Source organism: Orbicella franksi, chromosome 14 (genome assembly GCF_964199315.1).
Source record: "Orbicella franksi chromosome 14, jaOrbFran1.1, whole genome shotgun sequence".
NCBI classification, from domain to species: domain Eukaryota; kingdom Metazoa; phylum Cnidaria; class Anthozoa; order Scleractinia; family Merulinidae; genus Orbicella; species Orbicella franksi.
In genome coordinates this window covers 13,998,263-14,025,993 of record NC_138158.1, presented here as the reverse complement: position 1 = coordinate 14,025,993, position 27,731 = coordinate 13,998,263, and the positions used below count along the sequence as shown (strand labels likewise).

The following is a 27,731-nucleotide window of genomic DNA, read 5'->3' as shown; positions in this document are numbered from 1 at the left end:
TTAATAACGTGGAATGTAATTTAACGCTAGTGAGGCCAGTTACTATTTTAGGGCTGTTATCTCTGAGAAAACAACAAACTGGAAAAATACCAAAGCACGTACTTTGATATCGTAAAGTAATGAGAGGGTTAAAGGTGACAACAACAGTTGAACACGCTCATTCCAGAATTTACCAAAACGCGAACATCCTATTCAACGGCACGTCCCGTTTAACTCAAATAGGGGAAGTCCTTGAATATGGGTTCAACTATACATTGATGTTTAGATTAATATGAGCATTCGCCAACGAAGCAGTCGTTTGCTTTCCGAGAGGGTCCGGAAGGAGCCTGGAATCTTGGAGCGAGAGAAGCTCTGGGAACGAAAATGAGTGACAAACAGAACAAAACAGAGACCCGGGAAAGGAGGAGGAGCTTCAACCCCTACCCCACTACCCTCAAGTTTTCTCCTCCGACTCGTGCGCCAATTGATCTTTCACAAGCTAGTCATGCTACTGTTACGAAAGCTACCAGTTTCCGCGCAACACGTAATACACGCGATCATATTTATATTGGATAACTTTTTCAGTGGGTCGATAAGAATTTATTTTATGTATCACAGTTTCTTAGAGTACCAAAAGCGCCTTTAGCTTGGAAAAAGCAAAATTGAGGGAAATTGAGTTTGTTCGATAGATAATGGACGTACAAACCACTTGCGCGAAGAGGTACTGAGAGTCTCTTGTGTTGAGGGCTTTATTGGCTTTTCTTCGTTGAAGTTCTGCCGTTTACCACAACTTCTACTGTCTACTGATTCTGCTGATTACCAGGTGCTCGAAGGTTTCCAGCTAAATACCTAAACTATACACATACTTGCAGGGATTGCTGGCCCTGCGGGCCAAACAGATCTCTCTGGCTTAACGTACTTAGGCAAAGACCAGACACACCAAAGGGACGAAAACAAATGAATCAGATGATGAGCCAATAAAAATGATGGTAAAGATATTTCTTAGACGTAATCTAGCTATACTTTAAACTTTCATGGAGGTTTAAACCAAGGTCAGTGAGACTGCCGAAACAAGGTTATCGTGAGAACGATTGTTTACAGCGAGAGAATCTATACAAAAGGAACAACAAAACTGAGTACAAGGCTAAAACATATCGGTGTCGAGTGACCTTGACTGTTGGACAGCTATGGATGATCACGAGGCTAACACAAGACAAACTAAAATTAACAGTCAAGTAATGAACAAATTTAGCTTCTCGACGAGTTATTCACGTGTAACCGATTTTACCTCGTATCAAGAAAAGCCGATCAAATTCAAAGACAATGCTTTTTGTTTAGTGTCACAAATATGGCCATAGAAGGAGATCTTGAAACAATAGCTTTAGCGCCAAACAAAGGTTTATTAATTCACGAGGGAAATTCAAACTCGCTGTTATTACGATAGCGACATTCACGAGAGGAATTCAAAGATAGTCGATCACTGCACGAGCGGGAAATTTGAATATTTGTCGAAAGCGCGTTCGTGTCAAATCTTACCTGGGGGAGGGAGTGAGAGTAACTTTTTGTTTGAGGTCACTTGTTACTCAGGGAGGGTTGGTTAAGAAATGGAATGTCGCAACTGAGAGACTGGCAAAGAGTGATGAACTCAATGAAAATTTCTTATTCCGTAAAATTGACAGGCAGCTCGGTTTCAGATCTTACAATGTTAGAATAGGATCTTGGTTTGTGTTCGTAGCGCTCTGAAACTATATTGACGGGCTTTTACAACCTCTGGGAAAAAAAAAGACAAAACTAAAACAAAAAGCAGAAACCGAGATAAATTTGAGTTCTTTGCGAGATGAATAACTGCACGTCACTTTATTCCAGCGACGACCTTTATTACGTTATGACTTACACTCGAATGCATGTCGGAACATGGATGCACGCTACTCGCATTTACTCCCATCGCTGTTAAAATAAGCCGACACATTGATTTTAACAACAATGAATTACGAAAGGAAACCCCAAAAGACAACCCAGTGACAACGCATATGTTTACAAAGTATTTAAACCGGGTTTAAACCGCGGCCGAATTAGTAGGCTCCATTACCAGCCGCTGTTCCGGAAAGGAGTTCGCGCTCCTTCCCCGAAGCCTCGGGGAGGAACGTAGACCAGACATGAGAGAGCGGCGGAAATCGAGCCTACCGAATTAGGTATTTAATGGCACAAGCACTTCGCGCAAACGAGGCAGCAATATTTTTAGAGATCGCATTATTTGATATTGATAAATGCGGTTGCTTAAACAGGAACGAATAAAACAACAGATGGTTATTTTCTCACCACCCTGATAAAAATGATCCATTGTCAAGTTTCAAGCGATCTGACTTCGCGCGCGCGCCTCTTTATTTGCTTTGATACGTTCTCAAGATTACGAAGGCCAATAGCTGTTAAAATACTACCCTTAGTTATAAAAATAAACCCGCCTTTCAAGTATTTTTCACAGACTTAGGGCCGATCTTATGTGTGGGTGGTTTTTTTTGTTTGTTTGTTTGTTTGTTTGTTTTTGTTTTTGTTTATTTGTTTTGTTTTCTGTTTTATTTGATGCAATCGGCATTCTATTAAAAGCAATCGCTTTGTTCAAGTTATCCATGAATGAACACAAGACACAAATGATGAAAACTAGAGAAACGTCCGGGTGTAATAAGGACTAATACTTGCTAAGTAATGTTGTCGAAATTTAAGGTAAAGTCCGTCGGCGGTGGGAATTTTGTAACTCATTTTCAACACAATCGAGCACAGAGTTGCGCACCGACACAGATACAGCCCTCTCTTACAGAGGTTTATGGGGCCGAAATAAGGCGTCTTCGAGAAAAGAACCACTATTTGAGAATTCAGCACAACTCCATCCACGGGGCATTGGTCAGTTACTCGTTGCCATCTCTCGCTGCAGTTGACAGTGCTTTTAGGCGCTAAATTCAGCTGAACATTGTTTGCTCCTTGTATTTTTGCAGTTAACAGTGCTTTTAGGCGCTAATTTCAGTTATATAGCGCGGCACGGTGCAGTTTGCATGATCAAAAAATGCCCCGTGCCTCTCGACTGTTGGAGGCGACTTTGTCACGATGGCGAGGTCGCTAAGCTAGAAATTCAAATCATGTGGCCAAGATAATCGGTTACGGATCGAAATGGAGCCGAAATGGAAAGTAAGAGCTTGAAAACCAGTGATTCTCGGACGGTTTAGATAAATTTTGAAACCTTGGGAGAAGGCGAATGGGAAGAAGAGTTATCGACGGCTACCATGAGGCAATTCTGACGAGATTAGACCATTTTTGTGGAATTTACGGAGCTTTGAGTGCGGGCCGTCGGGCCAGTGGGTCGCCCGCCTTTCGTTTCTCTTTAGGGGAAGCAAACCGCCAGAAAGTAAAACTCGCCTAAATGGCTCTAAACCACCTCCAGGAACCCAGAGACATTAAACCAACGCAATGCAAACATAAGGTAAGCCATTTTATTCAAATTATTTTCTACACATAGCATTTAGAGTGATTTTCGAAGCATTCTCATACATTGTCTTATAAACGGCTAAAATTGTAACGTAATCGCCAACAGCACAATGTCACGTATTAATCGTATACAACGTCTGGGCCGCCTGTGGTAACACGGGTATTTTAAACACGGAGCGATCCTATAAAAGGCAAGGACACGCTACCTTTGAAGCAGTTTGTTGGCTTTTTTGTGCAATGGTGGAAAACCGAAATAACGGTCGCATAACATAGAGGTCGAAGAGAAATAGCGTTTTTAATTTTTTTTCTTTAAAACAACGGAGTCATTTACTTGGAATAATATAAGGTAAATAATAAAAATATAGTGAAAATAAAACTTACATTAACACTTTAGAAGATGCCTTAGAGAGGACAAAAACGATGAATTATCTTCGTCACTTCACGGAACATTCAAATTTCGCCGCTAACAAAGCTGATGCCTGCAATCAAAGAGCTATCTGTTTCCATTTATCTCAGCATGCCGATCGAGAACGAAAACAAATCTCGTGGTTTTGGTTAGACTGTGAACACAGAGGGATTTTGGTGGGATATTTAAAATTATTCAGATTCATGAGTGTTATGATGGTGCATACAAAATGCAAATTGAACAACGCTGAGTTATTCCTCGCGCGGTTCTATATTCAGCGCAAAGAAATTGGAAACAAAAAGTACTACGTAGGAAGACACAAGAGAGCTTGAAAAATGGTAAAGTGAGACTTCGTCTGAATATCGATATTAGGAAGGAGAAAGAAGACTCATGGCTGAATGCAATAAAAACAAAATTTTCTTTCGTAGAAGACCGACTGAATTTTAGCAGCAAGACGGTACAATAGCAGCCAATGTTCACCTTGTGGAATCTCTTTCAGATAACTGGCTAAAGAATCACCATATTACCGTAGATATAATATATTACCTTCGCAGTCTGCTTATATCTGGGCTTTTTTACGAGTTTTAGTTTCCAAACTTATTTCACAACCGCGTCAATCCTCGTAGGATCAAAGACACTATGGCATCAAAGGAACTGGACACAGCATTTTATAAATTTGAGTGAACAGCTCGAATTCATACGATAGGCTTTCGCAAGTGGAGGAACAAAATTATGAAGTTGAAGTTAAAAAAGTCGATTTTCTTTGTAAAGTCTTTGTAAAGAATTTTGTGGCAACGCGCTAAAATTAGGCCTGAGTGAATAAGCCAATCAAATGGGAGCGTTGGTCGTCCGTTAAGATTTCTGATTGGTAGGCTGAACAACTCAGCCTCGTTATATAGGATCGCTCCGTATTTAAAACCCGGTTTCCTCATATAAACCCACCAATGACAAAGACAATTTTTGGACAGTGTCCACACACAGCGTGATCTGGTAATGAACTTTTTGTCAGGCGGAATACACGTGTATAATGATAATAACGTTTTCATCTTCTTCTTATTCGGTTGATAATTAACTAAAGAAACCATTACATTACTAAAACTAATTGCCACCGTAACAGTATTTACAAACAAAGGAGATAAGCATACACATGTCTGGATTGCTTGCGAAACTCGTTATAAAAGCTGTAAAATTCACTGCCTTGAATTCCCTTGGTACCTGTAACCTCACTTCTATAGGAAAATTTAAACCCTGTGAGATTGTAACAAGAGGAAATCATGTTTGCCTAATCTAATAAAAAGATATATATATAAAAAACTAAATGACAGTTGGAATTAGGAATTCCTGGCCCAATAAAACTGCAATGTGTTTAGTAATGTATACCGGGCGAAGTAAGTGCTAATAATTAACAATTATTCACCGAAGTGGAGGTAAATATCCACCACTTTCACCGACACTGAGATGAATAATTGTTTTAGTATACACCACACAAGCTGAAGAACTAGAGGACCAAAGAGTAACTTTATTTGTTTAAGAGTAACTTTATTTGAAACGGGAAGCCATTTTGTTTTTCTTCGGCTGCTCGGAGGGGAATAGTACTTGGCTAATTACCTCCGAGCTAGCCAATCAGCGTGCGCGAAAAGTGCTATACACTTGTGTGGTATATGCTAAAACATAACATTTTACACAAATGAAATTGTTAAGAATTTACTTCAGTGGTTTCCTTTGAAGTTCTAAAGTGGAATTTAACCAGAAATTATGTTATTAATTTTCTGCTAGTGAGACAGACAGGGAAACTAGACAGGGAAAATGTATAAAGTTAGACTGACGCCTAATATGTTTGAAGTTTGATGTATTGACCCGAGACAGGATCCATGCATTTGCTTACGATGTTCGCGCCATAAGGAAAAACTCGAGACAATCGTATCAACAACAAATTTCGAAATTGAAAAAGTCTTTTGAGGACATTTTTTTCAGGCAAAGAAGCCTGTAAAGCCCACGTTTAAAAGTCTGCAATAGACATTCAAAGGTAGCCATAAAAGCTCATGTAATTGCCGTGCGAAGGGCGCAGGTATCCAATTACAGGTATTCGATTACAAAAAGTTGTAATTAGATACCTGTAATTGAACATCTAGAGCAGTTTTCAATTGAGTGTCGTAAAACCAAAACCAAACCAATTACTTACTGATTATACTACGCAGCCAATCTCAAACCATAGTAAAACCAAAACCAAGACCAAAGTATTGCCTAATTACTTCGATACTCAATTGAAAACCGCTCTATGCGATGGCGCTAATTACATGACAACTAGGCGCGAAGAACCAATCGCGATCGAGAATGTTTTTATAGATACTATTAAACAGAATACTTTTAATTGGGAGGGAAAGTCCACAACTGTGTCGGGCTGCTCCCCTCAGTGGATATGGTCTCTTGTGGTTCCACGTACGCCTCACCTGTCCACGTCTGTTTTAGAGATCACGAAAACATCATTGCTGGTAACGATCAAGCGCATTCTTATAAATCGCGGACCGTCTTACATGACTTCTACAAGGTGGATGAAATTGTTCGCTACGTTTCGTTGAATGTGGATATTCAGGAATTTTTGCCTTTTAAAGAAACATTTTTGTTTCAGGGTCGTTTATACGACTCGCCCATTCCGTATCGTATCCTCCTTTCAAATGCGCGCAATTGCCAGGACCACGTAGGCTTCATTTCCAACTGCATATAAGAGAGAGTCCGAAATACATGGTTCCCTTTTGGTGGTTGGCAAAGTTGGTCTTGTTGACCCACCTTATCTTGTCATGCCCAGTTCTTTATCTTGTTGCCGAAAAGGAAAAAAGCCAGATCGTATCAACCAAGTTAGAAATTTAATAAATCGGTATAAACGGTCCCGCTGAATAGTAATAAGCGTTGATTAAACAAAGTTGGTTAGCGCCATTCGGAAAAAGCCCCTGCATAAAAATTCCTGATTCTCAATATCATTTTACACACCCTCGATTTGAAATAAGTGCCCCATTCATGCTCAAATAAAGTACCACTACCCGCTTAAAATAATGGTAAAATGTAACCCCGTTATGTTGGAAAAAGGATAAAATCTAGCCTACTCTTCTTTTACTGTAACTCTTGAATTACGGAGTGCTCAAAGTCCCTCCGAAAGAAGGAGACAGGAGGTAACTCCGCATGCGTGTTGAGAGTTAATGTTAGTTCAAGACTACGGCTGCTGGTGGTTATGTTATTAGAGGTCTCCTTATGTCTTACCTCGATTAAAATCTCCTAGAGATGAATGCTGTTGTGCCTCATTGTGTGGAGAAATTCCGCCCGTCTTTTGGTAGCCTCTATTGACCTGCCACGTGGTCTCAACTTTTTTATATGCCCCTTGACCGAAACGTTATCGATCTCTCCTGGAAGAGAGCTCATGGGGTTTTGTATACGGCCGAGCGTTTGTTGTCTTTCGGATACGCCATTTCCACTGTGTGCCTTTGCAATGATCCGATGGAATCAGCGGAGCACCTCTTTTTTCATTGCCCTCTTACCAAGAGTGGCATTGACTGGATCCAGTCCCAGTTGTTTCTTGCGGCTCCACTGGCCCCATCTATTTTTCTTCGTCATTTGTTTTTTGGTTTTAGTTCTGATGAACTTATTGTTGTTTCTAGGGTCTTCATCTAGCTTCTTTTTGTCTTGAAATACTGCATTTGGTCCCAGCGAAATGATTTTCGCTTTAATTCTGTTGCTCCTAGCGCTATTGGTCTTCTGGCGAGAGTGAAGGCTCGTGTTCGTTTTCACCTAACCCTCTTCTTTAAGAGGTTTCGCTCTAACCGTAGACGCCGTTATTTTCTTCGTCAGTGCGATGCAAATGGAGTTATTTGTTCAATCAGGAGTTCCTCCCTCGCTTTTAACATCTTAAGTTTAGTTTTTTCTAGCAGGCGGTCGCCTTTGTTGGTTGCACTGCTGAGCTGTTCAATGGCATTTTATGCTAAATGTAAATAGTTGAGATTGTTGTTTTCTTTCAAATATTCTATTTTTTGATTTTGTTTCGAATTTTTCATTTATTGCTTTTAGTGGTGAGGACGGCTTCAACCCCCCGACGATTTTGGTGGGCCGGCCTCGTTTAGAGGTTGCCCCTTACTTGGGCGGCTTTTAGTCTTTTTATTTATTGTTTTTAGGGAGGAGGCTTTGCCCTACGCCTTCATGCCGCCTAATTAAAAAAGAAAAAAAAATGGCATTTTGTGTATTTACTACTTTGTTGGTGTTGTGTGGAACAGGGGACTCACTGGAAACCAATACCAAGGACTTATGTGAGGTACAAAGTAGAAAATCAATTCTTCTGCTAGCAACAGTTATTAATTGTATTTGAGTTGTATAAGTTTGGTTCTTATTTGCATGATTTAAACAATTTATGTCAGCTGGGTTGGAGATGGAAGTTAAAAAGACGTGTGTCGTGTATCGAGACCGAACTCTCTAAAAAGGAAGATAAACAAAGCGATATAAGAATGTTTGCTTCCTAAGTCATTGATTCTTAATTCTTTGAATTAATGTTAGTGATGTCCGTGTTTCTATCAGTAAGAGTCGGTGGCGGTGGCGGTGGCGATGGCGATAGTGATGGTGGTGATGGTGGTAATGAAAAGAGGGAACGCTTTTAAACATGTCCCGGCCGTTGCTAACAGTGACAATGTTATCTGTTTTGTTTGTTTGTTTGTTTTTTTCTTTGTTTGCTATTTCTCTAGAGTTCAAATTGTGTGTTTTTTTCTTTTTTGTTGGCGGCAGGAAAAGCACATAGAATGACAAAAGAAATATAAAGTGTGAAATTTGGTTTACTATCACCCTGCCTCTTTGAAATACGACCATCACATTGGCCCCGACAAAAGCTTAATAAGATTTAACAATTTCGTATCTGAAATCCGAGTTGAAACAAATACCTCGTTAATGCGACCAAGGCCGCCAGGACCATATCGTGGACTTCCCTTTGCTTTCTTTATACGTTTACCCTTTTAGTACTTCCACTCCAACACCAGATTGGGTGAATAGTAAAATGTAAGTAGAAACTGAAAAACTTGTTTTCAGTTACCATAAAATAGCCCAGTTCTGTTTAGTACATTTTCAATAGGAATAAACGCGTGAGTCACAATTTAGTGATATACACTGAACCAATCCCGTTGATATGATTGCGTTTTTTAGGGGTGCACTGTACTCGTATTTATTGATGCAAATGCACTGTATATTTTCACGTTACGTGACCAGAGGAGGAGAAACTTCAAACACAAACATGTGAGCTGGACCGAGAAGTACAACAAGGAGAGGTTACAAGGCAAATGCATAAAGGAAGAAGTGCTCTCGCTTTTTAATCTAAAGCTGTTTATTGCCACAAACAAGACTGCAAGATCATATGATTCTTAAAAATATAGGTCAAAACGTTTCCAGTTTCAAGCGCATATTTCTCGTCAATGCTATTTCTATAGACTCAGTACAAGACGCTACGAAGTTTCACCGAAAAGACATTGGCAACACTTTATATTTATATTTTGATAACGCCTTCCTACGCGTGCCAATAAATGACTATAATAATACAACACTTATAAAGTAACATGGTACATTGAGATTTGAACAAAAAACTGTGAGGCATCGGTGCAATAGACCTGTAACCTGTAGAGTAACCATCATACCGAGCAAAATCAGTTTTGTGCGAACATGGATTTAACTGGCAAACTTATTCCTAAAGGAGTATCTTTATTTAGAATTAAATCTTGGCTTTAAATACAAGCACTACGTAAAAAGATTAGTTTCTCATTATTAATTAATTAAAGTGCAAACTAGAAATGAAGCTTCGTGAATTTTCTATTTTAAAACATGTTTACGGTAGACTCATCACATTTACTTATTTTTAACTGTTTCTGCAGCTAAACAAGTTTCACTAATAGCACATAATAATGTCAGTTCTGGATTGTAACTAAAGCAGCAATGATCTCGATCTCTGTAGAGCAGTCATCATACCGAGAAAAACCAATTTTGTTGGAGTCTGCATTTGACTTGCTCACTTAATTAGAACTTATTCTAATGGTATTACACGCAAGGAGTATGTAACAAAATTAGTTTCACGTCGTTAATTAAGTAATGTGGACGTACAAAGTTGACTAAGCTTCGTGAATTTCCTAGGTTTCTAGTTTGGAGCATGTTTATGTTCGGACTGATCACATTAATGGCCTTACTTTTACCCGGTCGCACGGCTAAAACAGTTTCATTAAACCCACACAAAAATGACAGTTCTCATTTCTAGAACTAAATAAGCATGAGATAAAGCTGCGATGATCTCGATCATAATAGGCGATTGATTAAGACTGGGGCCTAGATACTTCCTCAATCATTATCCGAGACACCGAATTCCATCCAGTGTACGCGTCACCAGTATAACCAGGACACTGTCCTACCCATAATTCCACTCTAACCGTGCCCTGTGGGATGTTTTCACAGTATCCCTCAAATGATCGATGATGAAGCAGATTGGGACTCCCAGATGGCCAATTGTTGTACACAACAGCTTCGATTGTCATTGGTCCACTGCATTCGTTACCATTAAACTTGAAGAACCACCGGTTACACTTAGCAGAAGAACCATCGACTCTCATATTTCCTTGGAATGAGACTTTGATCGCTGTATCAGACTGCAACTTATTAAACGAGCAGTCCTGGAACAAACGAAAGTAAAAATAGTCAGTCCTCATATCGATAAATTTTACGACATTTGACTTGATTTGTATCATTAACTGAGATTAACTGAAAACCGATCATCAGTGGTTAGATCCGAAACAAAAAATTTTACACTCTACGGTCGAATCATGGACAATATTTAATTTTGTTAATTATTTAGTGCCTCTTCTGTGGAACAGTAGAAAGGCTTACGTGAATCTCAGACAGGAGAATTCGCCCCAATTGCTCCAGGTATATGTTTCGTATTGCATGTTGTATTAGTTTGCATTAGTTTGTTTTTCGATTGCCCTAATTTGTCTCTTGCTAGCTCTAAATTTACATGTTTATCGCTTCAATGGGGAAGCGCGCGAGTGACGTCATAACTCAGACAAACTCAGACAAACAAAACGAAATGGTGGAAGATTTGGCGCTTTTTCAAGCGCGTAAGCAAGTGTTCCTAAAACAATTTTTAAAACGAAGGCGTTTATTTTCCTCCTGTTTCTCTCAGAAAACGCCTATGTTGTCTGACTCTCGTGCGGTTCCAGTAATTTGCATTCTTTTTTTATACGTCGCACCCTTCGTTATTCTCCGCAATGAAATCTGTTGACTGGAAACTGCGTTTCATTTTACTTTATAGGAGGCAGCGTGGCCGGGTGGTTAGGGCGCCAGACTTGAAATCCACGTACCTATGGTTTTCAATGCTTTATCTCTGAATGTTCGAGGGTTAAACAAGACGATCAAGCCACGTCAAAATTTCGATGGCCAGGCTGCATCAACAAAAACGGGATGTAGTATATTTACAAGAATATTCTGCGCAAATTCAAAATTGTGGGAAACAGAATAGGGTGGTAAAATGATTGGAAGTCATGGCACTAATCAGAGCAGAAGAGTAATGATTTTATTCAAGCCAAAACTTGATGTAAACATTGAACAAATTATATGTGACAAGAATGGAATGCTAGATATATCCTTGCTGAAGCATTGGTAGGAGGCGAGAAATTTGTTTTCCTGAATATTTACGCACCAAATGATCAAACCCAACAGGTGCAATTCCATAGAGGTTTATCAAATCCATTTAAATAAATATGCCAGGAAAAGAATGGTCCTAGGGGGACCATGAATGAAATTGACAAACGCTGAGGGCGTTCTTTCGAACAAAAGAAGTCAGTTATTCAAGAAATGAAAACTTTAATGAGAACTCACGATCTTATTGACACCTGGAGCTGCAAACATCCAAATGAACAAGCATTCACGTGGAACAATTCATCCATGAAAATTTATTGCAGATTATAGACTACCTTTTTATATCAAAAAGCATGGAGTCCGCAATCCAAAACTTTAAAATTGTGCCCAACATTTTTTCCGATCATTCTGCTATAGCCCTGTCAATGTCCTTAGAAAGTAATGAAACAGAGCATGGCTTCGATCGGATTCTGGAAATTTAATAATTCATTGTTAACGGATAAGTGTTATACGGAGATGATAACAAAACAAATACCAGAGTTCATCTCCAAATATTGCAGCCTCGGTGACAAAGGCTTATTTTGGGAAATGATGAAAATGGAAATTAGAGCATCAACAATAATTTTCGCTAAAAATGAAGCTAAACAAAAACGAAACGAGATTTGCTTATGAGACTCAGCCAATCACAGCCTGAAAAGATAAGATCAAACTTTAGCGAGGCAACGAAAGTTGAAATGAATCGAGTCAAAAAAGAACTAGGAAAGATTGTCTCTAGAAAAACACAAGGACGATGACACGTAATAAAGCACAATCGGTACGAGTTCGGTGAAAATTTAGGGACAATAAATATTTCTACAACCTGGAAAAAATAAACCAAAAGAAGAAACACATAACCTCATTAACAAAAGAAGACGGTAACATCGTCCACGAGCCTAAACAAATTTTAGAAGAGGAGGAACGCTTTTTCAAAGAAATTTATCAGGCTAAAAATGTCTGTCCAGAATCTGCCAATCTCCAGCACCTTTTCGACGGCCTGAATACTCTCAAAACAGGAAGAGGCGGACAACTGCGAAAGGTTGCTAACACTTCCGGAATGTACCCATTCGCTGAAACAATTTAATGGTTCCGACGGCTTTATTATTGAATTTTACCGGTTCTTCTGGAATGCCATTGGTCAAATCATGGTTGATACTGAGCTTTAACTATGCTTTTGAAAATGGTGACATGTCAATCTCACAAAAACGCGGTATTATATCGTTTATACCAAAGAAAGACAAAGATAAAAACTACCTTAAAAACTGGAGACCAATCTCCCTATTGAACAACGACTACAAAATTGTCACAAAGGCATTAGCTTTACCTTTGGAAATAGTGTCACCAACAATTATTAGCCCGAACCTATGGAAATAGTGTCACCAACAATTATTAGCCCGAATCAAACAGGATACGTAAAGGGAAGATATATAGGTGAGAGCATCACAATCATAACAGACATGATGTCCTTTACTAAAAACAAAAACATTCCAGGCATAGCGGTCTCTCTTGATTTTGAAAAAGCTTTCGATTCTATTGAATAAAGCTACCTTCAAAAATGCCTTGACGCTTTTAACTTTGGTCCTCAATCACGACAATAGATCACAGTCTTGTATAATAACATATCAAGTTGTGTTTTGAACAATGGCTTTGCCACCAAACATTCGTTTTAATCTAAGCAGAGGTGTCAGGCAGGGTTGCCCGCTCTCAGGGATCTTGTTTGTTATTGGTGTAGAAATTTTAAGCAATGCAATTAAACACTCGAGGGAAATAGAAGGTATTCAAATTGATCCAAATAACTCTATAAAAATAACCCAGTACGCCGATGACACAACAGTTTTCATTAATGATATTCGGTCTGTTCATAGACTCTCTGATCTGCTGCAAAAATTTGAAATTTGTTCTGGTCTCGGAGTAAATCGATCTAAATCATATATACCGTAAATCCTCGAATTAGCGCCCCCCCCCCCCCCCTCCTCGAATAAGCACCCCCTTCGAATAAGCGCCCCTCATATAGGCCAAAATTTAAAATCAGCGCCCTCTCCCCTTCCCTCCCCATTTTGTGGACGATAACAAAAGATGTATAGTTTTCGTCGTGTAGTATTAAATTTGTGCATTTTTTCAGTTTGTGAACACGTTAAGTTTGGAAAAAAAATTACAAGTACTAACGGTGCGATTTAAGGTCTAGATTAGCTTTTTATGTCGATAAACAGCTTATGTTGTTGTTTATGCGCAGATATTGTGTTAAAAAAAATGATCATGTCAGACAACGATTTGAGAAAAATTAAATAAGCGCCCCTCCCCCCCGCTCCCCCTTATTAAGCGCCCCCGTCTTCCCCTAAATTTGAAATATGCGCCCCGGGCGCTAATTCGAGGATTTACGGTACTTTGGCTGGGATCATTACGTCAGAGAAAGGAGTCTATTCTAAATCTAAAATTAAGCGATGAGCCTGTCTACGCCTTGGGTGTATATATTTTTTCGTATGATGCACAACTTGCCACTAAAAAAGACTTCTTTGAAAAGTTGCTAAACTTAAAAAGACACTCAATATTTGGTCGCCTCGAGACAAATCTATATATGGAAGAGTAAATATAGTCAAAACGTTGGCAACTTTTATCTGGAGCGTGTTAGACACTCCAAATGGGTTTACCGATGAAGTAAATAGTATAATATTCGATTACATATGGAAGTACAAGATTCCAAAACTCAAAGAAACGACTATAATCAAAAATAAGAGAGAGGGAGGACTTAATATGTTAGATTCTTCGTTGTTTGATAAAGCGTCAGGGTAAAGCGCTTGTGCGCTAACGATAAAAGACCATGGAAATTTATCCCACTATCCTTACTTTCCAATGTTGGAAGCAACCTTCTTTTCCGGTGTAACTATGACATTCAATATCTACCACTGAATGAAAACTTACTAAAATTCTATCGAAATATAATTTCCCACTGCAGAAAATTAATAGCACTAACCCGAAAACAAAAGGAGACGTGCTTAATTAAATAATATGGAATAATCAGTTTATTCGATTAAACAAGTCATCTGTTTTCTTCCCTGGTTAGAAAAAAGTCGGCATTGAAAATCTCTCGTGCCTTTTGGACAACGAAAGTAACACCTTGATGCCTTTTAAAACCTTCATGCAGAAATACAACGTCAAGAGTAATTTTCCGGCTACAGTATTACAGCCTTCTATCTGCTGCAATACCACAGGAATGGAAAACTATGCTAAAGCGGGAAAGTCTTCTACCGTCAACTGAATACGTACCACTTACAATCGAAAAGCTCACATGCAAAACAATTTACCAGCACTTCACTCCTCCAACTGCAGAAAGACAAATAATCTATTCACTTCCTTTTCGTGTCACAAATGAGGTAAAATTATCCGTGTTTCAATATAAAATAGTTCATAATATCCTGTATACAAATAAAATTCTGTACAAGGTGAAAAAGAAGCAGCAACCCCATTGTCCTTATTGCCATTACATTGATCAGACATCACTCCATATATTTGTAGAATGTCCAGTTGCTAAATCCTTTTAGCATAAATTTACAAAGTTGGTACAACGCTACATGTAGAGGAAAAATTGCTTCGGAGCAAAACGAAATTATCTATGGTGTTTTAAAATACACATCATCTTGTTTAACCCTAAATCACCTAATCACAATTGGAAAATATTTTCTTTACATTAACGCAGTACAAGATGAATCAAAGGCTCCTTCGAGCTACCTCATGGTATGTGGTAATTAATCTATGAAGTACTGTCCTTTGCCTCTTTTGAAACTAAGAAGTGTTGCATTTGTAAGGTGTTAAGTTGAAAAGTGCATCATGTTAATAAGCACCCATTAGTTGAGCATGTTCATAGAAATAAGGTCTTCATCTAATATATATAACATTTTGACAGGAAACACTGGTAATCCTTTTAGTGTCTTTTTCTCTGTCTGGATTATGAACATCAGCAGTGCAAATATTGTTTTGACAATTTGTGAAGATTTCATTAGTTTGCACATCAGCACTGGATGTGTTAGGGTTTTGAACAAACTCACCCCAGTCTTCATGGGTTGCGAAGTTATGCCATCTAGCCATGCATTTTGCACTTTTATGCCTTCAGTTTTAAATAATTCACTAGTGTCTACAAGATATTTGGCTGCATCTAATACTTTCTCAGGTCTGACAATCTGAAACTGATAGTGATGCTTGTAACCAAGTCGCCTTTTAAGTTTCATTGGAATGGTCTGTGATTTGCTTCTTGGCCTTGGGAGACAATGAACAGTCGAATTTACATCACTTGGCACATTGACAATGTTTCCATGAATAGACAATTGACCAACCCTAGATAGTTCACGGAGTTGCATAAAAGGTATAAGAGGTGATATTAGTCACTCTTCTAGTGATGTGAAATTCAATACATTAGGCTTACAAGGAAAACCCATCTTATTGGCTTTAGAACAGATGGGTAACCTGCCTTGTTTTAGACCTTTTGTATTGCAAGTTAGACAATTGCTTTTTCAGACTTTCTTTAGACTTTTTTTATTGCAAGTCCTGCAGATCCATTCAGTGTCATTGACACTTTTAAAACCAGTAAGACAGGACTTAACAATGTCTAGTGAACATGGCCTATATTTGTTTGGATCACATTTCACTACAGAGCACTTGAACCACAATTGGTCACAACAAGTGCATACATATTCTAGGCCACATGCACTGTTTTTTGTAAAACAAATTTATCATAGAAATTGCATCGTACTTGTTTTCTTGTGACTGCAACTCATGACTGCCACATGTTAGTAGTGATACACCTTCCAGAACCTCAGCCTCTTGTCTTTTTCTTACCAACTGTTTGGTTATTTGCCTTATGTACTATGGGTTATCTGATTTTCGTTTTCTGAAGGAGCGCTGCTCAATTTCTCTGACATGTTCTGGATTCAATTTTGTTCTTTTAGCAGCCTGGTGTTTCTTGTTCCCAGATGTTTTGCTATTAATGTTGCAGCCTTGCACTCGTTTTTGATTCTCATTTATTCTAAAGTTGTCATCAGCTCTTCTGTCTTTCATGTATTCTCTCATGTATTTTCTTCTGTAAGCTTCATGTTTTTCACTGTTATTAACTGGTTTGTTTTCATTTGCATTTCTTTGTTTGTTTGCTGTTGTCACTTATCTCCATTGTTCTGTTTTCTACTATGGAAACATAATGAAATTCATCTAGGTGTCCAATGTAAATGTTTAGGGCATTTGTAACATTCACTGGTTTAACAACAGTAACTGGAGAAAAAGTTGGATTTGATTCAGCAATATGAATTGATAAATTAAGACAATTGGCAACAGCTTGAATTATGATAGCATCAGCCCATGTTCCTTGGCATGACTTTCTTTCCAAATAACCTTGCCAAGAATGCTCAGTTTTACTCTCTATAAAATTGTTCAGGGTGATTCGCTAAATACTGAATGCCAACACTGCGCACATAGAAATGACTATTAGGATTTCCATAGAGTTGATGTGATACAGCCCTATAAAAAGCAATCACCACCTCCTTCAACATCAAGTGCAGTTCTGCCTAACTGAGACAATCTGAATTCTAATAAACAGACAGAATTTGTGAGTGATATAAAAGGTACTGATATGCAATACCGGTACTCATTTGCAGGACCAGGATTTGACTCCATATCTCCACTCAATGATATGATTCTGCTCAAAAAATGATACGTTTTCATTTGGAGCTGCCTCAATTTTCTGAAAATATTACCTTCAGCTATCATACAAAACAGAGGCAAGTTTTTATGCTTTGGAGTCCTTGTTCAAAAAATACACAAACTTAAACTTTGCCTAATGAAATACTTCTTTGAGAAAATCATGAATTTTAAACCTCTATATCACTCTAAGAAATGACAACCATGGTATCCACACAACATAGCCTTCAGCTTGGAGGATTTTGTGACATTAATTTCTAATGTATAATTTCACCAACATTTTTTTTTTTTTTTTTTTCTTGCCATTAGAAAGTCTGGTAACCATTCTGTAACAAATTATGGAGGGTTCTCTTTCACGTGTCATTCTAAACTGAGGATGGGAGACAATGGTAGCTCAGAATTCCATACATTCACATTTTTATCTGCATTTCTGTAGTGACAATTACTTGACAACTGAACTGGTATTTTATTTTGATTTCCAAACTGCTCGGGTATTGTAGGATTACCTTCGATAATCAATTGCTCCTGACGTTGGTGTATTTCAGGTGGTATTCAGCAGGTAACAGATCATCTGTTTGGCATTTATTTGTTGTTTGATATTTTGTATTTGTTATGGTATTTGTTATTTGGCGTATATTGTATTTAGCATTTGTTTGGCAGTTGTGTTCAATCTCTACAGCTTGTCACAGTTGTGGCATTTAAGAGTCACTGACTGGAAATATCGAGAATGGCTGGCCAGGTTAGAAAAATCGAATATCCTGAAACTTTGCCTAAATAACGCTTTTAGGGAGCCACTTTCGAAAATATTATTCCGATTTTCTTAGAATTTAAAGTCTTCGAGGAATTCGCAAAAAACGAAAATATAGCTTTTTGCCTTATTAAATATGCAAAAAATATCTGGAAAATTGACAAAGTTCTCGGTATTCTCATTGGAACAATTTACAAAACTAGAACTCGGGGTAGACCTAGCATAAGAGCTTTACTTTTCTTCTATCTAACAATAGGAAGTATTAAATTTTTCAAGCATTTTGAAGGATTCCGTCGACCGTTGAAGAATTGCCTTTTCAAGCTCCTACGAAAACGGCAAAAATTGCGTAGTTTTACGGGCTTAAAACGCATCTTGGTATGTCCGATATGGAACTAAAACAAGTACTGTACAAAAGAGTGTCGTTTCTACTATAATAATATAGAAAAATATTTCTGGGCAATTGAGGTTCACACAGGTAAAATGCAAAAGTTCGCGACAGTCTCTTCTCAAATTTGCATAATGCGGTATGTTCAAAGAACTCCATTACTGATCACTCTAGTCTGTTTTTGTTCCATTTGTGGGCCATGCTTTGCGGGAAATATACAAAAAGAGAGTTGATCCATGTCGTTATTACAACATTGTTTCATTATTTCACGCAAGATTCAAAAAAGCTGTAGAAAGAGCCCAAACTATAAGTTCAAAGTCACATAGACTAAACAGGCTACATGTATTACGTGACTGGCGTCACGTAATATTTATTTTCAGTTAGCTCCAATTGGAATTACTAGATTATTGAGGTTTGGACACTTGCTTATAATAGAGACATATCAGGGTTTGTCTTTCCCGTTTATATACACTCGATTAGTCTGCAAATATTCGAAAGGAGACTGGTCTTTTAAAGTAAATTTTACCACGTGTCTCGATTTTGATCTTGATGGAAAACGAATTAATTAGATACACCAAATGAAACGAAGAGGTTTTATTAACGTGATCCAGCCAGACCAAGGAAGCAAGTTATCTTGAAAAACAGAGTAAGACTGTTTGAAATCGATCCTGCGATCTGACCTCGGTTGGAATTCGGCCTAGTCCAAACGTCGCGTTTCTGCCGTTCCGACCTCAAATAAATTTGTCCCGGCAGTGGCATGACAAGAGAACAGCGGTGATTTCAAACGTCGAGTTCAATCAGTGGCGCAGAAGATCGGAAGACGCTTGCTTTGCTGAAGGTCATTTTAAATGCCACAAATATTAGCAACGGCAGCTGATGCAGCAGGCTATGAATTAAGAGCACGCCGAAGCCAAGTCGCGCTACACGGCATGCAAACTTTATTCATTCCCCCCCCGGGGGGGGGGGAGACTCATACAAAATAACGGGGGTGCTCGTCGTACATTTTAGGGGTTAATCTTCAAAAGGTCCACCGCGAGAGCTCAGTTTTGCGGTACCTTTTACGGGGATTGAGCCGCAAAATATGACAGGGGATAATGTGTTATGTAAACGGTTGTCTGCAGTTTAACCATCTATTTCCCTCTTTCTTTATTATTTGGAAACTGTCAAGGCTAAGTAATTGAAGACACCAACAACGACAAAAAAGAAAGCACTCTTAGAAATATATCGAGTAGTCATTCTATGAAGAGACTTTTCAATTTTCGTCAATTATGCAAAAAAGTTCACCTAGCCTTAAAAACGTTTGTGTTTGTTGGCGCGCGTTCTCACTGCCCAGATATTTTGTTCCAAATACTGATTGAAGAAGACCAAAAGTTAATCAAATTATTTATTTCGACCCGATATTGGGCAAACTAAAACGCCTTTTAAGCCCGTAAAATTACGCAATTTTTGCCGTTTCCATAGGGGCTTGAATTCTTCGACAGTCCACGGAACCCCTCAAAATTTAATTTAATATGAAGCTTTCAATATGCTTAGTTTATTCGGTGTTCTGGTCTTGTAAATTGTTTCAATGCGAGTACCGAGAACTTCGACTCAAGCGCGGCAATGGCACGACGTTTGAACCATGCATGCACTCAGTTCGGCAGGCTGAATTAAAGTCGGCGAGACTACTTATAGCACGGCAGGCCTAATGCCGTTCCGCATGGCAGTAGCGCGACTTGGCTTCGAACGGCGTGCTCTTGCCATGCACGTACCGAACTGAACCGGGGAGGCGGAGCCGGAGTGGGGCCTTCAGCCTCCCCCCCCCCCCCTCCCCTCCACTTTTTACCACGATGACAGTTAATTTTGTTTTAGTATGAGGTACAAATGAAGAAATAAAGAAGATGGAAAAGACAACGAAAAAAAGTCTGGTTGACTACAGATTTACCAAGAATTTACAAAGCTACAACCTCGTACCAAATCTGTAGGAAGCTTCTCATGTTTACATAGTTTTAACCTTTCCGCAGCGTGCACTTCCTTCCCACACACGGGGTACTTGTGTGAAAGCGCAGGTCAGTCAGTACTAAGGCCGTGACATATCATGGAGGGTTGAGAAAGATGTATCAAGCTCACAATACCTTCAAAATATATTGCTGTAAATGCACTAAAGGTACCCGTCATTTTATAGTTCATCCACTGGGTTGATTTTCTTAAGAACTACACCATGGAGAATGTCAAAAATACCATTTCCGAGCCCCTAGATTTAAGATGTTTTTTTGGGGGAGGATGCCCCTAGACCCCTCTGCAAACGTACTCCGGCACCGCTCGTTTTCAAGCAACCCCACCTCCTTCCCCCCCTCCCCCTCTTCCTTCACTTGAAAAAAGACTCCGCCGTCCCTGTGAATTCATATCCTGCTGCATCAGCTGCAGTTGCTTTCTAGCATTTAAAAAGGTCTTCAGCAAAGCAAACTTCTTCCGATCTCCTGCGCGACTGAATTAAATTCGACGTTTGAATCCTTTATAGCTTTTTGTCATGCCACTACCGGGCCAAATTTATTTGAGGTCGGAACGGCAGAAGCACGACGTTTGGACTAGGCCGAATTCCAACCAAGGTCAGATCGCGGGATAGACATCAAACAGTCTTACTGTATTTTTCAAGAAAACCTGCTTCCTCGGTCTAGCTGCATCACGCTAATAAAACCTCTTCGTTTCATTTAGTGCATCTAATTAATCCGTTTTCCATCAAGGTCAAAATCGACACACAATGGTTAAAAAATACTTTAAAAGACCAGTCTCCTTTCGAATATTTGCAGGCTAATTGAGTGTGTATAGACGGGAAAGACAAACCCCTATATGCTTCCATTATAAGCAAGTGTCTAAACCTCAATAATCGAGGAATTCCAATTGGAGTTAACTGAAAATATATCTTACGTAACGCCAGTCACGTAATACATGTAGCCTGTTTAATCTATGTAACTTTGAACTTATATTTTGGGCTCTTTCTACAGCTTTTTTGTATCTTGCGTGAAATAATGAAACAATGTTGTAATAACGACATGGATCAACTCTCTTTTTGTATATTTCCCGCAAAGCATGGCCCACAAATGGAACAAAAACAGACTAGAGTACTCAGCAATAGAGTTCTTTGAACATACCGCATTATGCAAATTTGAGAAGAGATTGTCGCGAACTTTTGCATTTTACCTGTGTGAACCTCAATTGCCCAGAAATATTTTTCTATATTATTATAGTAGAAACGACACTCTTTTGTACAGTACTTGTTTTAGTTCCATATCGGACATACCAAGATGCGTTTTAAGCCCGTAAAACTACGCAATTTTTGCCGTTTTCGTAGGAGCTTGAAAAGGCAATTCTTCAACGGTCGACGGAATCCTTCAAAATGCTTGAAAAATTTAATACTTCCTATTGTTAGATAGAAGAAAAGTAAAGCTCTTATGCTAGGTCTACCCCGAGTTCTAGTTTTGTAAATTGTTCCAATGAGAATACCGAGAACTTTGTCAATTTTCCAGATATTTTTTGCATATTTAATAAGGCAAAAAGCTATATTTTCGTTTTTTGCGAATTCCTCGAAGACTTTAAATTCTAAGAAAATCGGAATAATATTTTCGAAAGTGGCTCCCTAAAAGCGTTATTTAGGCAAAGTTTCAGGATATTCGATTTTTCTAACCTGGCCAGCCATTCTCGATATTTCCAGTCAGTGACTCTTAAGTCCCAGCGAGAGGGGAACTTGACGAAAGCTTCATCGATCTCCTTTGTCATGTGACATTTTCCGAACAGCTTCCCAGCGAATTGCGAAATATTAAAAGCGCATTTAATTTTAAATCATACGTCCTGCGAGTATTTTTAGAAAATTCAAAATGCAATACAGTAGAAGGAGGGCAGCTTACCTTTTTCCCCAGACCATAAAGCATTCATTTGGAATAGTTCGTTTTGTGCATTCTACTCCTCGTCATCCAAATGTATCTTGGAGACATCGTAACTTTTAAGACTTTAAAACCCATTTCTTTCCACTCGAGCTTTCTTGAGCACATTTCCTGTTCGTTTGTGAGGTCTTCAAAAGTGTACTTTGATCAAAGATGGAGCGAAAGGAAAGAAAACTCGCCTTGACAATTTTTGCATCGGGCTCGACACAACAGACGCCATTTTAAAGGTGAAAGCCCTGATATTTTCAGGCTTCTTCTTTCCAGTTGCTTAAATTGGAAAATTAACTGCGATGATCATTCTTCACTTTCATCTACAACCGCAGTTCATATATGAATTATTTCATATAAACTTCACATCATTTCACTCCTCACGGGAAGATATGAACTCAACTAATTGACCTCGCTCCTAATGTGTGGCTTCATAGCTCAGTTGGTAGAGCATCGCACCGGTATCGCGGAGGTCACGGGTTCGAATCCCGTTGAAGCCCTGATTTTTTCAGGCTTCTTCTTTCCAATTGCTTAAATCGGAAAATTAACTGCGATGATCATTCTTCACTTTCATCTACAACCGCAGTTCATATATGAATTATTTCATATAAACTTCACATCAGACGCCATTCTGTAAACATGTACTGCCACCTATGTCCCACCCGCTCCCCCCACGTATATGAACATAAAACAATGACACGACTTTGTGACAAAACCAAACCTAGTATGGGGGACAGGTGGAAACGTGTTTAATTCATGTTTAATGCGGATTTAATGCATAAATTAATTGTCTAACGGGAATGGAGTGACAAATCCAACCATCACAATACCTCATGGTATGAAGTACATACCATGAGGTAAAAACGACCCCCAGTTCACAGATTTTGTAACCCTCGTTAACGAAAAAATTGAATTAGAAAAATACACTGCGACTACGAAAAAAAAATACTTTCTTTTACCAAAAAATGGTCCTACTTTTTTTTAATAATTAACTATTGGAGGCTAGCTGTGCAAATACAAATATTATTACTATCCATTTCAAAGAAACTTAAAGTGTCTATGACAGGATTTTTGTTATTTACTTGTTAGATTCTACATCAGTTTCTGACGTGAAAAGCGAAAACTATTTTCCCGTAGCGATTTTCCTTCACCGCATTTGAAAACGTGAAATTTTACTTCCGGTTGGGTCAAAAACCACGTCAAGGGGGAAACTGGGGATAGCTTGGTTGTGACGTGTCACCGGGAACACATTGACAACCAAACGAAAGAGAAGTGAGAGATTCTAGGGACAATACTCGTCAACAACCGGGAAATCCCAGGCTATTTCTTCCCCAAAGTTCGTTAAGCGTAAATAATAAGATGTCAAGCTACCAGGCATCTGTAGAATTTGACTTTAATCAGGAGAGCAGCGATTCTGACTTATCGGAGACGGCGGAGGTGATTGTCGAGTATGATCCTCAAAGTGCGATTCTCGAGGAATCAAACACATTCGACTCGGAGCCAGAACGTCCTTACATGGATGAGCCATTGGCAGACGACAGTTGGAATCGCCGAATACAGCAGAGAAGTACAAGAGGCCGAACAGAGGAACCAGGCGTTACAAGATAGATTTGATAATATCGAAGGTCTGGACGCTTGGTAAGCAACTCATAAGGATTGTGTCTAAATACCCGGCAGCAGGGAAGTGGTTTTAAAATACTACATACCCGGCAGTCTGAAATCATTCTAGAATTCCCACGGAAAAACTCATCCAATCGTTCTTAAAACTGTAGATCTTTGTTTAGAAATGTCAAGCCATTTCAATTATAATTTTGGCTTTGTGGTTGAGGAAATTTTCGAGCTTGGGCATACTAGGAAATCTCGATGTGTCGACACTTAGAAAAATTCGTACTCTGACTCCGGTGTCAACTCTCATAGAATAATTTCTACAAAAATTGAAGTTCGAACCCTGTGAGAATATCCGATATTTGTACAGAAATGCGAAGCGACTCTAAACAATGTTTTGCTTTTGTTGTGGACGAATTCCCTTAGCTTCGGTATACTATGAAATCCTCGACTCACGGGCACGGTTGTTCACAGAACTAGATACACGACAGTCGAAAATTCATGAATAATCAATACAGTCAATATCCACAAAAATGATCATTGAAACCTCGTGCTGCCGAGAGTATTTCAGCATTTCGATCTTTGGTCGAAAACACCATTCGAGTTTTTACAATGTTTTGGTTTTGGTTTTGCACAAAAAAAACGAAGTAAATCATGAAAAGGAAAAAGCTTAGAAAACAATAGTTGTGACACCTCCGTGGGATAACGAAAAATAGCACTTCTACCATCTGTATTTATCATCTCAGATCAAAAAAGAGAATAGATGATAACAAATGCCATGAAATCTGCTCCAAAGGGGCCTTCAATGCCGTTTCCGAAGTTAATTAGGCCAAACACAAATTTAAGTCGCCCAAACACTATAGTTTCCTCAAATTCAGTTCAATGCAAAGCGCTTATCAAGTGTCAGGCGTGAAATCAAATCTCCTTCTCCTTCCTTCCAAACAAAAACATGCCAAGCCGTCTAATAATACCTAGTACTCAGTTCACAACCAACTAAATAATAGAAGTCATAGAGGGTGCCGACAAAATTTCATAATGAAGAACTTTGCCCCGCTGACTGTAATTCACACAGAAAATGATATTTGAGTTCTGAGCACCCAAAAAGAGTTGAATCGATGATTTATGACCAGATACAAGCTGCACCATCTTGACAATGATCAATAGACTCATACTCTATAAGGTGGTACAACTGGGTTGTAACTATCGTTACGCTCTATTGCGGACCTGCATCCGGCGTGCTTGGTCACGTGTTAGAGAGCTTGCTCTTGGTTGAATTTTTGAGTCGCCAAATTTGAATACCGAATAGCTGGACTAAAGAAGTAGACGTAGATGTTTTATTATCATGTCTTTTTGTTTATCTGTTTAGAACGGAACAGTCGGTAAGGGTTTTGTTCGTGTTATTGGCCCATCCTTTCTATTTTTTATCGATTTTCATGTTTCTGGTTTATTATTGTGGAAAACCTGGGCTTCGACTTAATTTTGCACTGGAATTATGTATTTAGTATGATGATATGAAGTTTCTGAGTTTTCGACGATTCTCCATGACGTAGTATGTGGACGTAACAAAGATTCTTATGTCACACTGGTCTTGCTAAGTAATGATAAAAGAATAAATGAGAATGGATGCTCAGTACTCCAATACGCAAGTCACTATTTCACTTCTTATTATCTTAAAGATGTAATATCAGTTTCGTCACCATAATATGAAACCTGCTGAAAAAATACTTTGCTTAATAACAGCATGATCCTCTCTCTCAAATAAATCCTTGTCGAATTCTGAATCTGAATTTTAACTTACATTAGGTGATTAAAGTAATTTTGCTCAAAACCATGGCCAATTCCAATCAGAACATTTCTCTCTTACCTTGATCTTACCGCTATCTCGACTATCATCAGCTTTCCACACACATTGTTTCCAATTGCTTTGTGGCACTGCACTAGACGGACTTGTCACGCTTTCTCCTTTCTCTCCCTTATCGCCTTTTATTCCTTGATCGCCCACAGTTCCGCGCGCTCCTTTTATTCCAATTATTCCTGGTGGTCCGCTCTTTCCACGAGGCCCTTCATTTCCTTTCTCTCCCTTTTGTCCCAGCATTCCTTGTGATCCCTTGTGACCAGGCTGTCCTTTAACTCCATCTCTTCCCTGCGGTCCTTGTGGCCCCGGAATACCAGGCATTCCCGGCATACCATTGGATCCTGGAATACCCGGAAATCCATGGGTAGATGTGAATTTCTAAGAAGAAAGCAACAAATGCGTTGGACTAAGAAACAGTGTGAAACTTGAACAACACGAGAACAAAATGTTTCTTGTATCGATAGATATCGTGGCATGAAAAAGAATCCGCATTCTTGTTTCTTACTGCTTTAGCGATATCAGTGACTTGTTTTAACAGTAACTTTAGTGTCAGCGTGTCTGTTAGTGGACTTGTGGCCTGGTGGGTCTGCTTTGACACGAAGAAATCCTGTCAGTTTTGAGACAATAGTCACGGTCTTGATATCTATTTCTTAATCGGTCAAATATGTTCCTCTAACACAACGATGATGGTTGTTCGTTAGTAAAGCTGACTCTTACTAGGAGCAAAACAGAGATTTCTTTGAAGAAATTTATTTGAGTTATTTCTAAGAAGAAAGCAAAACATGCACAATTCTAAACTAAAACAATACGAGAACAAAATGTTTCATATATGTGTCCATATATATTGCAGCGTGAAACACAATCTGCATTTTCGCGGTACCATTCACTTGTTTTTTCAGTGTTAGAGTGCCTGTCATTTGAATTGTGGCCTTGTAGATTTGCTTTGACACGTACAAGTCCGCTCAATTTAGGGACAACGGTCACATTCTTGATATCTACATCAGTCATCTTGAGTGTCACCCTGCACCTCTCGTAATCAGATCAAATATGTTCCTCTAATTCTTGCAGATCAATGTTTGTTCGTTTCTGAAACCGACTCTTACTGAGAGCAACACGGAGATCATTAACATTCCTTGAGAGAATTTATTATGACTTGGGAAGCAAACATTCTTATATCGCTTTGTCTAACTTCTTATTTGAGTAATAAGCCTCGATTTGGGACCAGAGACTTATGCCTTTTACGTTTCAATCAGAAATTTAACTGCCACAAATGAGAGATACTGGAAATCATACAAAATATCTTTGCATCTCATAGTTAACAGACTGATTTTCCTTAAAAGAGGCAGTTATATACAACTTTGTACCTCACATAAGTCTTTGGCATCGCCAGTATTTTGTAGTTGAGGACTGGTAGTGGTTTCCAGTGAGTCCCCTGTTCCACACAACACCAACAAAGCAGTAAAATACACAAACTGTGCCATGCTTCAAGAGATAGAACTTCACGTCCGTGTGGTATGAGCTCGTTTCGTAACTGGTTCCGTGATGATATGTGCTCAGCCTTTAAGGCGCGTCTTCTAATGCCATATTGGAATGTAAGTTAATGCCAGTCAGTGTAGATAAGACGCAATTTCTCAAAACTGAGGTTATAACCCGTAAGGAGATTTTAATCAAGGCAAGACATAAGGAGACCTCTTATAACATAACCACCAGCAGGCTTAGTCTGGAGCTAACATTAGCTGTCAACACGCATGCGGAATCACGTCCTGTCTCCTTATTTCGGAGGGACTTTAAGTGCTCCGTAATTCAAAAGTAAAAGAAGAGTAGTTTAGATTTTACCGGTTTTTCTACATAACGAGGTTGCATTGTACAATTATTCTAAGCATGAAATGGATTTTTATTTGGGCATGAAAGGAGTACTTATTACAAATGGAAGGTGTGTAAAATGATATTGAGAATCAGGAATTTTTGTGCGTTAACCAGCTGTGTTTAATGAAGGAGTATTACTATTC

General features: G+C 38.8%; 1 protein-coding gene and 1 pseudogene across 2 annotated transcripts in view; both read right to left on the bottom strand.

Moving 5' to 3' along the window:
- LOC145467435 (uncharacterized) overlaps positions 1–27,731 on the bottom strand; it is a 267,594-nt pseudogene that overhangs the window by 99,557 nt on the left and 140,306 nt on the right. The gene's annotated exons all lie outside the window — the stretch shown is intronic.
- LOC145467433 (uncharacterized) lies at positions 10,186–27,598 on the bottom strand. The gene is made up of 3 exons (XM_081450989.1): positions 27,087–27,598; positions 25,732–26,100; positions 10,186–10,539 (listed from the first exon to the last, which is right to left on the bottom strand). Exons 1-3 carry the CDS (start codon positions 27,201–27,203, stop codon positions 10,186–10,188), a joined length of 840 nt encoding a protein of 279 aa, XP_081307115.1. The 5' UTR covers positions 27,204–27,598.

Excerpts from the sequence above, each read along its gene's own strand:
- LOC145467433 (XM_081450989.1), bottom strand. The coding sequence starts at position 27,203 with ATGGCACAGTTTGTGTATTTTACTGCTTTGTTGGTGTTGTGTGGAACA. Across the intron at positions 26,101-27,086 it reads ATGCCAAAGACTTATGTGAG|AAATTCACATCTACCCATGG; the intron begins GTACAAAGTTGT and ends CTTTCTTCTTAG. Across the intron at positions 10,540-25,731 it reads GAGATAGCGGTAAGATCAAG|GACTGCTCGTTTAATAAGTT; the intron begins GTAAGAGAGAAA and ends CGTTTGTTCCAG.